This window comes from Lactuca saligna, chromosome 2 (assembly GCF_052625555.1).
Source record: "Lactuca saligna cultivar CGN05327 chromosome 2, ASM5262555v1, whole genome shotgun sequence".
NCBI lineage: Eukaryota > Viridiplantae > Streptophyta > Magnoliopsida > Asterales > Asteraceae > Lactuca > Lactuca saligna.
The window spans coordinates 130,067,759-130,082,962 of NC_136418.1; the positions used below are offsets into that span (position 1 = coordinate 130,067,759).

Here is a 15,204-nt window from a genome sequence, read left to right on the forward strand (position 1 = left end):
AAGAACCATATAGTTTTTATTCTAGATTCGTCACTGTAATTAGATATCATTACTCGATAAAGCCAAAGATACTTCACAAATTATATCTTACAAATAAATAATTATTTTATAATAAGTTTAATAAAACCAAAAGGACTTCACGAATTCCATTTAAAAATAAATAATTTTCTAAAAATTTCAATCTATGGTATCTCATCTCTCAAGGGCAAGGCTCGCTAGACTAGAGGGTGTAAGAGTCGGAACGTGAGCCAAGCGAAAACTTGTGTGATCTGAGCTGTCGGTGGCTGGCAGCCCACCCTCACCCCACACTCCTCCCTCTCTGATGCATACTTCTTAACTACTCTTCTCCGTCCCTATTTCTCATATCTCCTTCTTCGTCACTTCTCTGCTACAAAAGTCGTCAAATGCACTGAAACACCAAATCTATCCTCGACTCTTGTTCCGTGGTTAGAACTCTTTAGATTCATCGCTATTTCATTCTGCAATCTACACACCTTGCACTTATTTAATTCTTATTGCATTTACTGTTTCTTCAATATATTCTTCTGCATTTCTGTTTGTACTCAATCGAATGTAGTATCTATTGACCTGTATCTGTGGAATTCAGTTAGTTAATCCCGAAATAGTATTTAAATTACCATGATCAGTACTGATCTGCTGTTCTGATTGCAAAATGTGAGAAATCTAACTCAAATTAGGTGAATATGTGATAAACGTAATGAGTTTCGGGTGTTTCTACAGGATTCAATCGAGATTTCTACGTTTTTGCACGGTGGGTTGGAGTTGGAGGTAGATCTGATCTAAAGTTTAGATAAAATTATTACAGTCAAGCTGGCGGCTCAGGTCAGTCGGAGGTATTCTACCGGAAGAAATGGCAGCAATCTTGCCACTACGCATCAGGTAGCTACTCCTCTAAGTTGTGAATCTGATTTGAACGGTTTTTTTTTTCCTGTTTAAGTTAATGTGAAATTGAAAAGAGATTTGAATTTGCTGTTGTAGATACTTATCTATGATCCGCAATTTATTAGTAAGAAGTTCCTGTGGGTTTCTATTTATGAAATTATGATTAGAAGTTATTATAATAAATGAATTTTGTCAGTGATTTGTATATTTATCAATTGCTGACAAGTTTACAATGTCGTTTCAGGAAAGAAATGGGAATGGCACACCTGAAAGAGAACCTATGACTCCACATTCCCTAACAAAAATGGGTTCTAGGTCAGTTAAATTATGCAGATGAAGTGATTTTTGAAGTTCCATTTTCATCTAAAACCTGTTCATTTTCATGAGAGTTTTCTTTTGTTTCTTCAGAGAGCGTAGTAGCATGGAGGATCCAGATGGGACATTATCAAGTGTTGCTCACTGCATCGAACAGTTACGCCAAAAATCATCATCTTCACAAGACAAAGAGTTCAGTCTGAAACAGTTACTAGACCTGATCAATACACGTGAAGGTGCATTCAGTGCTGTTAGCTCACATTCTCAAGCAGTTCCAGTTCTAGTATCTCTCCTAAGATCAGGGTCACTTGGTGTAAAGATCCAAGCAGCTACAGTTTTGGGCTCATTATGTAAGGAAAACGAACTACGGGTCAAAGTATTACTTGGGGGTTGCATTCCTCCGCTTCTCGCTCTTCTAAAATCAAAAGAAGGTCAAATCACAGCTGCAAAGACCATTTATGCTGTTTCTGAAGGTGATGCCAAAGATCATGTTGGATCCAAAATCTTTGCCACTGAAGGGGTTGTTCCAGTGCTCTGGGAGCAACTCGAAAAGGGTTCAAAAGTAGTTGATGATTTGCTGACTGGTGCTTTGAGAAACCTGTGTGGGACCACCGAGGGTTTTTGGTCAGCAACAGTCAAAGCTGGGGGAGAAGATATATTGGTAAAGCTATTAACACATGACCAGTCAAACACTCAAGCCAATGTTTGCTTTTTATTATCATGTATGATGATGGAAGATGCATCCGTATGTTCAAAGATATCAACTTCTGAAACTACAAAACAACTCCTGAAGCTGTTAGGACCTGGTTATGAACCTCCAGTTAGAGCACAAGCTGCATCTGCTTTAAAGTCTCTTTCAGCTCAAAGCAAAAAAGCAAGAAAAGATATAGCAAGTTGTAATGGCATCCCTTCTTTGATTAATGCCACAATAGCTCCTTCAAAAGAGTTTATGCAAGGTGAAGATGCACAAGCTTTACAAGAGAACGCGATGTGTGCTCTTGCCAACATTTCCGGTGGGTTGTGCCATGTCATCACTAGTCTCGGTCAAAGTCTTGACTCGTGCACTTCACCTGGACAGGTGGCGGATACATTAGGAGCTTTAGCTTCTGCTCTTATGATATACGGTAACGAATCAGAAACCAACAGAGCATCAGATCCATTTGACATTGAGTTGACTTTAGTCAAACAGTTTAAGCCACGTGTGCCATTTTTAGTCCAGGAGCGCACCATAGAAGCTCTTGCTAGTTTGTATGGGAACGCCACCCTTTCAAGCAAACTTTCAAATCCTGTCTCAAAACATTTATTGGTTGGTTTGATCACAATGGCAACCAATGAAGTTCAAGATGAGTTAATAAAATCACTACTTGTTTTATGCAACAATGAGGGCAATTTGTGGAATGCTTTACAAGGTCGTGAAGGCGTTCAGATGTTGATTTCTCTTCTTGGACTTTCATCAGAACAGCAACAAGAATGTGCTGTTGCATTGCTTTGTATGTTGTCAAATGAGAATGATGAAAGTAAATGGGCCATCACAGCTGCTGGTGGAATCCCGCCACTTGTACAAATTCTTGAAACGGGGTCTGCAAAAGCACGTGAAGATTCTGCTACAATTCTTGGGAACCTCTGTAATCACAGTGAAGATATAAGGAACTGTGTTGAAAGTGCTGATGCTGTTCCTGCTTTGTTATGGCTGTTGAAAAATGGAAGCTCTAATGGGAAAGAGATTGCTGCAAAGACATTGAACCATTTGATTCGAAGATCAGATACAGCAACTATAAGTCAACTCACTGCACTGTTGACCAGTGACCTTCCGGAATCCAAAGTTTATGTTTTGGATGCGTTAAAAAGTTTACTTTCCATTGCCCCGATTACTGATCTACTACGTGAAGGTAGTGCACCCAATGATGCAATTGAAACAATGATCAAGATTTTAGGGTCTACAAATGAAGAGACACGTGCGAATTCTGCCATGGCTCTTGGTGGGATCTTTAATCTGAGAAAGGATTTGCGTGAAAGCAGTATGGCTATCAAGACTCTTTCCTCTGTGATGAAACTTTTGGATTCTGATTCGGAGACCATTTTGGCAGAGTGTTGTGGGTGTCTTTCTGCAATTTTTCTTTCAGTGAAAGAAAATCATGATGTGGCTGTTGTTGCAAGGAACATGCTACCTGCATTACTGACACTTTCAAGATCTTCAGCTTTACAAGTTGCAGAACAGGCTTTATCTGCTTTGGCAAGCCTTTTGTTGGACAATGAAGTTGTGGAGAAACTTTCACCTCAAGATATCATTATGCCAGCCACTAGAGTTCTTCTTGAAGAGAAAGCCACCAGAAAAAACCATGCTGCATTAGCGATTTCCCGCCTTCGACTGGATTCTGTTTCCACTTTAACTGAGTACGTGAATGAAACTGGAACAGTTCTTGCATTGGTTTCTTTCATGGAATCGAGTAATTCTGGAGCTATTGCCACATCAGCAGGACTGGATGCACTTGTTGTTTTGTCAAGACTAAAAGGATCAGGTGATATCAAACCTGCATGGGCAGTGCTGGTTGAAAATCCAGAGAGTATAACCCCCATTGTTTCATTGATCAATGGTGCAACTGCTCTCTTACAGGACAAAGCAATAGAAATCTTGTCAAGGCTTTGCCATGATCAATGTGTTGTTCTTGGAAACGCGATTCTACAATCTCATTGCACTTCTTTGATTGCAAAAAGAGTAATCGATTCATCAAACACAAGAGTTAAAATTGGTGGGGCTTCACTTCTCGTTTGTGCTACAAAAGTAAATATCCAAAGAGTGATGGAGGACCTCCATGAAGCAAATTTTCATTCCCAATTTATTCGGTCCCTTGTTTTGATGTTAAGTTCTCCTGTTTCTTCTCATTCGGAAGACATGGACTCCATAAGCATCTGCAGATGTCCTGGTGAGAAAAGGACTAGCACATCAGTTATAAATGGTGCTAGCATCTCGATTTGGCTACTTTCTGCTATTGCTAGCCATGATGAAAAATATAAAATTCAGATTACAGAAGCAGGAGCTGTTGAAATTCTTACAGGAAGAATCTCACGTCTATTGCCATACAGCCAGGTATGTATTTCAAGGTCTTTGTGTTTACTTTAAATAAATTTATTATGATTTTGACATTCATTCCAAAATCATATATGCAGTTGGATGTTGATGAGGATAATAGCATCTGGATATGCATACTACTGTTAGCAATTCTATTCCAAAACAGAGATATTATACGTGCAAGTGCAACAGTAAAAGCTATTCCAGCTCTTTCTTCTTTGTTAAGATCAGAAGCACCAGCCAACAGATACTTTGCTTCACAAGCTATATCCAGTCTAGTCAGCAATGGAAGCAGGGGAACACTTCTTTCTGTTGCCAACTCAGGAGCTGCAAATGGGCTCATATCATTACTCGGGTGTTCCAATTCCGACTTACATGATTTCCTTCAATTATCCCAAGAATTCTCTTTGCCACCTCACCCAGAAGAAGTCGCTCTCGAGAGATTATTCAGAGTTGATGACATCAGAGTCGGCGCCACATCACGAAAGTCAATCCCCGCTCTTGTTGACCTCCTGAAACCAATCCCGGATCGACCCGGTGCCCCGTTTCTCGCACTCGGACTTCTAATCCAGCTCAGCATCGATTCCCCATCCAACAAGATCGCCATGGTGGAATCCGGTGCTTTAGAAGCTCTAACAAAGTACCTCTCACTCGGTCCACAAGATGCAACCGAAGAAGCTGCCACCGATCTACTTGGCATCCTATTTGGCACTGCTGAGATACGAAAACACGAGTCAGCATTCAGTGCGGTGACTCAGCTTGTTGCTGTGTTACGTCTAGGTGGAAGGCGCGCGCGATACAGTGCTGCTAAAGCACTTGAAAACCTCTTTTCTGCTGATCATATAAAAAACGCGGAATCTTCTCGCCAGGCTGTACAACCATTGGTGGAAATTTTGAACAATGGTTTGGAAAAGGAACAGCATGCTGCTATTGCAGCATTGGTTAGGCTTCTCAGTGATAACCCATCCAGAGGGCTTACTGCTGCTGATGTGGAATTAAATGCGGTTGATATCCTTTGTAGAATTCTTTCTTCGAATTCTTCAATGGAGTTGAAAAGTGATGCTGCTGAATTGTGCTGTGTGCTATTCGAAAACACAAGGATCAGATGTACTGTTACTGCTGGTCGTAGTGTCGAGCCGTTAATTTCGCTTCTCGTTTCCGAATTTACCCCTGCTCACCTTTCGGTTGTTCGTGCACTCGATAGACTCATAGATGATGAGAATTTAGCTGAATTGGTTTCAGTACACGGTGGAATAATCCCTCTTGTGGGACTTTTACACGGGAAAAACTACATGCTTCATGAAGCAACCTCTTTAGCTCTTGTGAAAATGGGAAAAGATAGACCTTCTTGCAAGATTGAAATGGTGAAAGCTGGAGTCATTGATAACATACTCAAAATCCTCCAAGAAGCACCGGATTTTCTTTCTGCTGCTTTTGCTGAATTGCTAAGAATCTTGACAAACAATGCAACAATCGCAAAGGGTCAATCTGCAGAGAAATTGGTCAAACCCCTTTTCGTGTTGTTAACAAGACCAGAGCTTGGACCCGATGGACAACATAGTGTTTTGCAGGTTTTAGTGAATATCTTTGAGCATGAACAATGTCGTACTGATTACATCTTGTCCCCTCACCAAGCCATTGAACCTCTCATTCCGTTACTAGATTCTAATTCTACAGCAGTTCAAAAAACATCAGCTGAGCTTTTATCTTATCTTCTTCTTGAAGAACATTACCAGAAGGATTCCATAATACAACAAGTGATCGGTCCATTAATGCGAGTTCTTTCTTCCGGGATTCCGATTTTGCAGCAAAGAGCTTTAAAAGGTCTTGTTAGCATTGCACTCACTTGGCCTAATGAGATTGCAAAAGAGGGTGGTGTAAGTGAAGTATCGAGAGTCATAATGTTATCCGATTCCTTTCTTACAAATCCTTTGTGGGAATCTGCTGCTACTGTTTTATCTAGTATTCTTCAGTTCAGTTCTGAGTTCTATCTCGAAGTCCCCATTGCAGTTTTGGTACGTTTGCTTCATTCAAACTCAGAAGCCACTGTAATCGGTGCACTGAATGCTCTTTTAGTCCTGGAAAGTGATGATTCCATGAGTGCAGTAGCCATGGCAGAAAGCGGTGCAATTGAGGCTCTTTTGGAGCTTCTGAGGTGTCATTTATGCGAAGGAACTGCTGCAAGATTGCTTGAAGTTTTACTACATAATGTGAAGATTCGAGAAACGAAAGCTATCAAATCAGCTATCTTACAGCTATCACAATACCTGTTACATCCACAAACTCAAGCTCAACAAGCGAGATTGTTGGCAACTCTTGCTCTTGGAGATCTGTTTCAGAATGAAAGTCTGACACAATCTAGTGATGCTGTTGTGGCGTGTCGTGCTTTGGTGAATGTGCTTATCGATCAACCTTCTGAAGAAATGAAAGTGGTGGCTATCTGTGCTTTGCAGAATCTTGTTATGTCTAGTCGCCCAAATAAAAGAGCAGTTGCAGAAGCTGGTGGGGTCCAGGTGGGACTGGATCTGATTGGTTCAAGTGATGGAGATACATCGATTCAGGCAGCAAGGTTTATTAAGCTTCTTTTCTCTAACAATGCCATCCAAGAGTATGCCTCTAGTGAAACTGTCAGAGCTATAACTGGTAATATATTTTTTTCTCTTACTTGGTTATGCTATATATCTGTAAGGCCCCATTTGATATTGATGCTCTGATTCATCTAATCATGCAGCTGCTATCGAAAAGGATTTATTGGCCAATGGAATGGTAAACGAAGGGTATCTGAAAGCTCTGAATGCTCTCTTTGGCAACTTCCCACGTTTAAGAGCCACTGAACCAGCAACATTAAGCATCCCACATTTAGTGACATCTCTGAAGACAGGCTCAGAAGCAACTCAAGAAGCTGCATTAGATGCACTGTTTCTTCTGAGGCAAGCATGGTCAGCTTGTCCACCTGATGTGTCTAAAGCCCAATCAGCTGCTGCTGCAGATGCAATTCCATTGTTGCAGTATTTGATCCAATCGGGGCCTCCTCGATTTCATGAGAAAGCTGAATTCTTGTTGCAGTGTCTGCCCGGGACATTAACAGTGACAATTAAGCGTGCCAATGATTTGAGACAGTCGGTTGGAAACCCTAGTGTGTACTGCAAGGTTACACTGGGAAATTCTCCTTCAGTGCAAACTAAGGTACTTTTATACTGTCTGATTGGATAAAGTGTTGTCTGGATAAAGGATGTTTAGAAAATATCTAAGAAAATAAAAAAGAAACACTCATATATTATATTATATTATATTATATTATATATAGCTGATGAGATTAAGTTGTTTTTGTTGTGGAATGGGTTGCAGGTGGTATCAACTGGACCAAATCCTGAATGGGATGAGAACTTTGTGTGGTCATTTGAAAGCCCTCCAAAAGGCCAAAAGCTACATATCTCATGCAAGAATAAAAGCAAGATGGGGAAGGCAAGTCCATCTTTATATACCTCAAAAGTTCAAACAATATCTATTACTTCATATGCCCTAAAATAAATGCTATATTTTTCACACAATAAACACACTTAAATTTGTCAAATACGTATAAATTATTAATAGCTTGACTAAATTACATATTTGGTCCCTAAGTGTATAGCTCATTTTTTCAATTTTGGTCCCATAAAGTCTTCTCTTGCGGTTTTGGTCCTTTTTTGAGGTTCTTGTAATGTTTTCTTTTGTCCTTGTTCAAAGTAAAATGAATACTTTTTGCCTTTTGGTCCCCAAATATAGCTGATTTTTGCAAATTTGGTCCGAAAGAAACAGGCATTTTACTTGGTAGAGGGACTACAACATTACAAAAACCTCAAATAATGACCAAAATTGCAAGAGAACAACTTTTTGGGATCAAAATTGAAGATATCAACTGTATTTAGGGACCAAAAATGCAATTAAAGTGAACATGTATTAAAATTAGAGTAAATTACGAATTTGGTCCTTATGCTTTTTCAAAAAAATCACAAGTTCAGTCCAGTCCCATTGTCGATCCTTAAGTTTGTATTTATGGTCCCCTGTGCTTTACTCAAAATCCCAAGTTCAATCCAAAATTTGAAGTCATTTTATATGGGTCAGGGACCATATCTGATATCAAATACAAACTCAACGACTACATTGGGATGATCTGATGATTTCAAAATATGGACTGAACTTGTGATTTTGGGTCAAACTTAGGGACCATTAATGCAATTTACTCTTAAAATTATGTTAATGAAGTTTACAATAAATTGAAGCATACAAAAAAAAAAAAAAAAATACTGATAATTGTGTGTTGTGTTGTGTTGGGCAGAAATCATTCGGGAAAGTGACTATCCAGATTGACCGTGTTGTGATGATGGGAGCAGTGGCGGGTGAATACGCTTTGTTGCCACAAAGCAAAACTGGGGCCTCCCGGATTCTTGAAATAGAATTTCAATGGTCAAACAAGTAAAATTATCTGGCTCATGAGTATATATAGCGAGGTCACACGTTCAGATCTTTTTTTGGTACACACAAAGAATAAATCATAACAAGAAATCACAAGGACATGTTTAATTTTTTCTCTTTTATTGTGCCAAATGGTATATATATTGTCATTATTATCATTTAGTTAATTCTTTTGTAGAATCCATGAGTTGTACAAACCAACTTTATTCTGCCAGTGTGTATTGTATGCTTGTAAGATATTTGTAGCATTTGCTGTTTGAGAATTGAGATACTGAAATTTATTCTTCATTTGGTAAACAAAACCAGGACTGGATTTGGCTATGCTTGATTTCACATTTTCAAACCGGTTGGCTCCTCAAGACCTCAACCTTGCCAAATTACTTTGATTTCAACAGCATAATCAGTTTAAGCCAAATCATAACTACCATACCAAATTTGGACAAATTTATTATATTGATCATATTTCTAACTTTTTATTTACCACCTCATTTAATGTATATTCTCTAGGTTAATGTTTTAATCATAACTGGGTAACAACTTTCATATGTAAAACTTCAAATGATATTTATATCTTTATAAAACCTATAATATTACATATATATATAACCAAATACTTGATTAAATTTAATTTAATATATCAAGAAAATAAAAACACTATCTTTAAATTGATTTTTTATTTTTAAGAAAATAATTAACTTATAACAATACATTATACAATATTGCTCATTGTTGCTATGTGGGCTTCCGGCTACTTTGATAGGTGGTTTTCGATAGCCCTTTCTAATGAGTATTTCAGAAGACACGCTGTAAAAGTGGACAACTGTTAGGTTAGAAAGTTATACTGAGGTTAGATTTCGGTGTTGTTCTCTGATGACTAAGTTACACGTTGTATGAAGCTTAAGGAATGAATTGCAAAGAGTCTTAGGTCCTCCTGAGAACTTACCTTACCGTGGTCTTTGAGGGTTTTTAGGCTATTCCCATTAGCAATCCAATCCAACCTAGTTTTTCTATAAAAAATCTATTTCTCTCTCTTCCACATATACAACTTAATCCAATCCAATTATAGCCTAAACCTATTTTTTATTTAATAAATATAATTTATGTTTGTTTTTAGTTTACTAAAACTACTAGAAATATTAAATCTAAATATTTTATTTCAAAACAAATAAATAATTAATTTAAATATAAAATTAAATAAAAAGGATTTAGAAATAAAGGATTCGAATGGGATATGAAATATGAAATATGTATATATTATACAAGACAAAAAATACAAATTTTGTTTTTTTTTTTTTTTGGTTATATTTTTACTAAGATAACATTTGTTATTTAAAAATAATAAGTTTTATCTAAAAAATATATTAAACAACCACTTCAAAATTGAACACATTTAACAAATTGATAAGGAAAATGGGCGTGATCTTTGTTGTGTTAGGTTGCTCCCGTGGCTTAGGCCACCAAAAATAAATTAATTTTATTTTTTATCTTTCTTAAAAATCCAATGAACGGCTCATCAAAACCTCTCAATGGGGGTAGCCTTATAAACATTTTATTATTGGGTATTTGGTTTTTTACGGTTTTTTTCCATGGTAAAGACAATTAATAGGTTGTGTACAACCTTTATATTTTATTGCCAATATCTTATGTATACATGAGATATGTCTCGTATATTGTTGCTCATCTGCTATGCATTGATATTGCCTTTGGGTTAAGTTCCGACAACAGTCTTTTGTCGCTTTGTTGGAATGGGTTGCGATCAGCCAGATAGATATGAACCTAATACCTACTGGATACGGGCTGGTATTGGGTTGAGCTAGGTGGTTGCCTCGAATACACCATTAACCTTCTCCTGCATTACTGTTCTCAACCTATTTATTTTATGAATACTTATAAAATATTGACACATACATTGAAATTAGTTTTTTTTGGGATTTTATCTGTAACTAAAGAACAAAATTATTTAAAGAACCAGATGAAGAACAAAATTATTTAGAAGAGAATAATCGGTCTCCTAAATCGAATGTATGAGATAAAATATATTGTTTAGAAGAGAATAATCCTTACAAAATATTGACAGCCAAGGTGTTAATACTAAAGGCTCATAAACCTCCGGTGCAAGATTTAAAAAGCAAAAGGACCATCCATGGTAAAAAAAAATAAAAAATCAAATTTTGGACTAAAAGTGTAGATTGGGCGAAATATGGCGACCAAAATGTAATTTACTCTTCTTTTTTTTAGTTAAGCTTTGTTTGAATGTCATGGGATCACGATATAAGCGTTGAACGACCACTTTTCCCGCCGGTGACGCTTTCATTCTTCTCCGATCAGTAAACTCTACCTAATCATCACACAGCCACTGTCGCCACCGTCTTCTCCGAAGTCGAGTACCTGCACGAATTCAAATCTGTCCTCGCACGATGTCCATATCGCGTTCTGGTGGTCAAGGGACGAGCGAAGTTGGCAATGTCGATTTCCTTAGGATCTGCGATGGCCTATGCTACGACTTATCGTCTCTACAAGAGCTCGCCTGCCGTGGCGCATGGAGATCGGTTCTCGATAAAGTCGCTCAAGCACGTTCCAAATCTCTCCTCTCTAAACCTCACGAACATCTCATTTATCTCTCCTACAACGCCATTGCTCTGACAAAACTCCGCCGTTTCTCTGAAGCAGTCGCCGAGCTCGATTTGGTGGAAAAAGGCCTCGATATTTACAGGTACGAAACTTATCCACATCATTACCCTAATCGCCATGGCTCCATGGCCCCTTTTGTCCTCCGTTGGTTGCACGCTGAACTCCCTTCCAAATTAGGAAGACGTCAAGAAACTTTAGATCGATTCTACTTGTTACTACAGTTCATTAGGGAAAAATTAACAAAAAATTTGCCAAATGCATCACGTCAAGTGTGGAGTAAACGAGAAGGTTTGGTGATTAATTCGATAATCAGTCATCAATTATGTTATAAAGAGTTCGGAGTGTGTTTGGATTTGATGAAAGACTTGATTAAACGTGATTCAACTCCTGTAGCTCGAGCAATTCTGATGGCGAAGCTAGGGTACATCCAAATGCAATATGGGGATCTGGAAGGTGCTAGGGGGACTTTTGGTTTGATTGAGGGGATTGTGAATGATGGAAATGGAGAAATTGAGATGAAAAATCTTGTGAATAGGAATAAAGCGTTGATGTTTATGGTTGAAAAAGACTATCTATCTGCTGTGAGGGAGTATCAGGAGTGCATAGATAGAGATGGATCAGATGTTGTTGCTATTAACAACAAGGCACTTTGCTTGATGTATATGCGTGATTTGTCTGATTCCATTAAGGTGATGGAGAATGCTTTGGAGAGAATCCCTACAGCTGCATTGAATGAGATATTTGTGGTGAATTTGTGCAGTATGTATGAGTTGGCTTATGTTAATCATTCGGATATCAAGAAGACACTTAGCAGTTGGATTGCTCGTGTGGCACCTGATGATTTTGATACTTCAAGTACTCGCATATGAGGTTCTTTCTTTCTTTCAAAGAATGATTCTTTTAATGCAATCTATTTTTTTGACGTTTTAATGCATATTTTCGTTTATTCTAGCTATATTTGATTTCATGTTAGAGTAAGATTTTGTCAACATTTATGATAGGTTGAAGATAGACAAAATTACATCACTTGTCTATGTGGTTTTCAAAAAGATTAATTTAATTTATCTTTTTTAATTGTTTTAATTATTTTTTTTTAATTTTTGTAAAAAATATTTATCAAGAAGTAAGGAAAAAATAATAACAAAGATATGACTAACATGATCTAAATTATAAAGAACATTTCGACATTGGCTGAAAATGCTTATAGATTTTCTTCTTGTGGGCAGGCATTTTTCATTTGGAAGAAATTCAAGAACATTTGTTCCACTGAAGAATTGGGGGATCCATAAAAGTTTCATTAATGTAACTCATTTGGTTGATGAAATTAAATACAGTATAACTTATTATTTGTTATTTTCTAAATGGAATGGATCTTTAACAGTTTACTATTTTTTTCTATTTGTATGAAGAATGTCTTGATGATAATTTCTCAAGCATAACACTGAAACAATCTCTAAGAATTCAATTCTATCATATGCTTTCACGACGTATGGTTTGATAGGTTATGATAACTTCGATGACATCATAACACAAACGACATGCCATTGTTTTAACCAAAAATGCAATCATAACAAAACTCGATGCCAGATGAAACCAGCAATAGAACACAGATAAAAACGTATGTCTAACAGAATGATAAAACATAAGGTACTCGGTATCAATTTCTATCTGGGATTGTTTAAAAAACCTAACAAAACGAAGCAACACAAGAATCAAAAGAAAAGGAAAATCACTGTGAAACTCCAAGCCACTTGGTGAAAACATCAAACTCAGCATAATCACTATCCGAAATCATAGTCTTATACCATGCCTTGCTAGCTATCTTGATCTCTGCTGCCTCCACCTGTGTTTCAAATTTCAAAGAAACAACATAAAACAACAAATCAAACATCACAAGATAACAATGAAAGGTAACGAAACATACCTTGGTAATTTGTTTTCTCATCCTATCAAGCTTCTCCTTCTTGGACTTCTTCCTCTGTTCCTCAGCAAGCAAAGCCATCCTCTTAGCAGTCTTGGCATAAGGATTCAATCTCAGCATGGTGTTCAAGTTCTTCAATGGGTTCTTCTTCATTGGAGCTCTCTTCACCTCCTTCTTAATTGGCTTCACTACTGACTGCACCTCATCAGAGTTAATAATCCTAGCCAAATCAGCATTCGCCATCTTTGCCCTAGGCAATACGTAACCCCTCTTCTTCTCACTTGTCTTCTCAAACGATCCATAGATCGAATCCAACTTCTCAAACGCAGATTTCGTCCAGATAATGAACCTCCCAAGGTGACCACCTGGAGCTAGCTTCAGCAAATTCAATCTCTCCACATTAGCTACTTCGACACCAGGAATGTTCCTGAATGCTTTCACTAGCTTCGCACCTTCAGTTCCATAAACAATCAATGGTCCTTTCCTGGAAATATACCTCCTGTTCCTCATTTTTCCCTTTCCAGGACGAATTCCAACGGAATCCTTGGCTTTCTCAGCATCAGGAAAAGCTCCGATCTGCTTCAATACCTTGATTGCGTTCTGAGTCTTCTCAACGCCTTCAGCGGAATCGCTAACGACCAACGGAAGCTCAGGAACTGATTCGATACGATGGCCGCGTGCCATAACAAGCGACGGAACAGCAGAAGCAGCGATCGCTGAAACGACTGCGTATCTCTTCTGGTTCACATTGATCTTCCTGTGCCAACGGCGCCAGATCCTGGTAGGTGCGAACATACGACCACCACGACACATGTTACCGAAAGCACCTTGACCGGCACGGTGAGTACCACCACCGGGAACACGGGGGATACGAGATACAGCACGTCCTGTACCCCATGACTCGGCGGAGGTCTGGTGACCGGCTTTTCGGGAAACGGCGTAGGGTTGACGGGAGTTTTTGGAGATGTTGGAGTGGACGAAATTAACAATGTCAGGGCGGATAGAGGCTTTCATTACCTCAGGGAGTGGGAGACTCGCACCGTCGGTAGCCATGTCTGATTCCAGAGCTTGCACGGTGACGAGGGGTCGGGCGGCGGCGGCCATTTCTGTGTGTTGCAGCAACGAAACGAAGGGGATCTCTAGGGCTTTCTTTCTGTGCAGGATTTCAAGTTGTGAGTTTGTTATATATGTGATGTGAATTAGGGTTGGGAAATATGGATTCGGCCCATACTTATTTATATAGGCCTGGGTCTCTATTCAAAACATAAGTTAATACAATAATCTTTTTGGGGTCAGAATTCTAGCTCGTCATTGTTAGAAAAAAACTGGTTTTAATTCGATAGTTCGATATCTCGAGAAACTTAAATATCTCTATTAAAAAGTTGATATATCAAATCTAATAAAAAAAAAAAGAGGTTATTATGTTATATAGGTTTCATTTAAGATTTGGCTCATTAAAATGTACTTCAATTGATAATTTCAATGATATGATATTTGTTAGGGTTAATCGTGAAATTAACTTTGTTTCGATGTCATTTCAATTTTTTTTTGAAACGACAAATATATTAAAACACCAACATCAAGGTGCAGGGGAAACAATACAAATAAAAGAAAAATAGCAGCAATTACAAGCAAAGAAAAGGATTTAAGTTCCAAACTCTCCGGTCTATGTTTTTGAACAAGCCTCTATACTTGCACTAGATGAATGTTGTCGACTTAATTCTTGTCACAGTATTTCCGGAACAAAGGGAATATTTTTGAAAACTCTTTTGTTCCTATCAATCTAAATACACCACAAAACCCCGCAAGATATCGCATTCAACAAGCTTCTTTTCTTTTTGCAGCGTGACCAACGCGATATGAAAGGTACCACATCTTTCACCGATTGAAAACCTCCATACTGGATTTC

At 38.1% G+C, this 15,204-nt stretch overlaps 3 protein-coding genes across 3 annotated transcripts; 2 read left to right on the forward strand and 1 right to left on the reverse strand.

Moving 5' to 3' along the window:
- Positions 1-212: 212 nt before the first annotated feature.
- LOC145031606 (protein CELLULOSE SYNTHASE INTERACTIVE 1-like) lies at positions 213-9,031 on the forward strand. Its single transcript, XM_078980199.1, has 8 exons — positions 213-446; positions 742-900; positions 1,148-1,218; positions 1,312-4,306; positions 4,387-6,931; positions 7,020-7,474; positions 7,637-7,753; positions 8,607-9,031. The coding sequence occupies exons 3-8, from the start codon at positions 1,184-1,186 to the stop codon at positions 8,745-8,747; spliced, it is 6,288 nt and encodes a 2,095-aa protein (XP_078836325.1). The 5' UTR covers positions 213-446; positions 742-900; positions 1,148-1,183; the 3' UTR covers positions 8,748-9,031.
- A 2,003-nt stretch (positions 9,032-11,034) lies between these two features.
- On the forward strand, positions 11,035-12,708 carry LOC145031607 (uncharacterized). The gene is made up of 2 exons (XM_078980200.1): positions 11,035-12,244; positions 12,601-12,708. The coding sequence occupies exon 1, from the start codon at positions 11,161-11,163 to the stop codon at positions 12,241-12,243; it is 1,083 nt and encodes a 360-aa protein (XP_078836326.1). The 5' UTR covers positions 11,035-11,160; the 3' UTR covers position 12,244; positions 12,601-12,708.
- Positions 12,709-12,899: 191 nt separating this feature from the next.
- LOC145031608 (large ribosomal subunit protein uL4-like) lies at positions 12,900-14,485 on the reverse strand. Its single transcript, XM_078980201.1, has 2 exons — positions 13,299-14,485; positions 12,900-13,217 (listed from the first exon to the last, which is right to left on the reverse strand). Exons 1-2 carry the CDS (start codon positions 14,397-14,399, stop codon positions 13,104-13,106), a joined length of 1,215 nt encoding a protein of 404 aa, XP_078836327.1. The 5' UTR covers positions 14,400-14,485; the 3' UTR covers positions 12,900-13,103.
- Between the last annotated feature and the right edge of the window lie 719 nt (positions 14,486-15,204).

Coding starts and splice junctions, on each gene's coding strand:
- LOC145031607 (XM_078980200.1), top strand. CDS start 11,161: ATGTCCATATCGCGTTCTGGTGGTCAAGGGACGAGCGAAGTTGGCAAT.
- LOC145031608 (XM_078980201.1), bottom strand. CDS start 14,399: ATGGCCGCCGCCGCCCGACCCCTCGTCACCGTGCAAGCTCTGGAATCA. Junction 13,218..13,298: donor TGAGAAAACAAATTACCAAG/GTATGTTTCGTT, acceptor TTTGAAACACAG/GTGGAGGCAGCAGAGATCAA.
- LOC145031606 (XM_078980199.1), top strand. CDS start 1,184: ATGACTCCACATTCCCTAACAAAAATGGGTTCTAG. Junction 4,307..4,386: donor GTCTATTGCCATACAGCCAG/GTATGTATTTCA, acceptor TCATATATGCAG/TTGGATGTTGATGAGGATAA. Junction 6,932..7,019: donor AACTGTCAGAGCTATAACTG/GTAATATATTTT, acceptor CTAATCATGCAG/CTGCTATCGAAAAGGATTTA.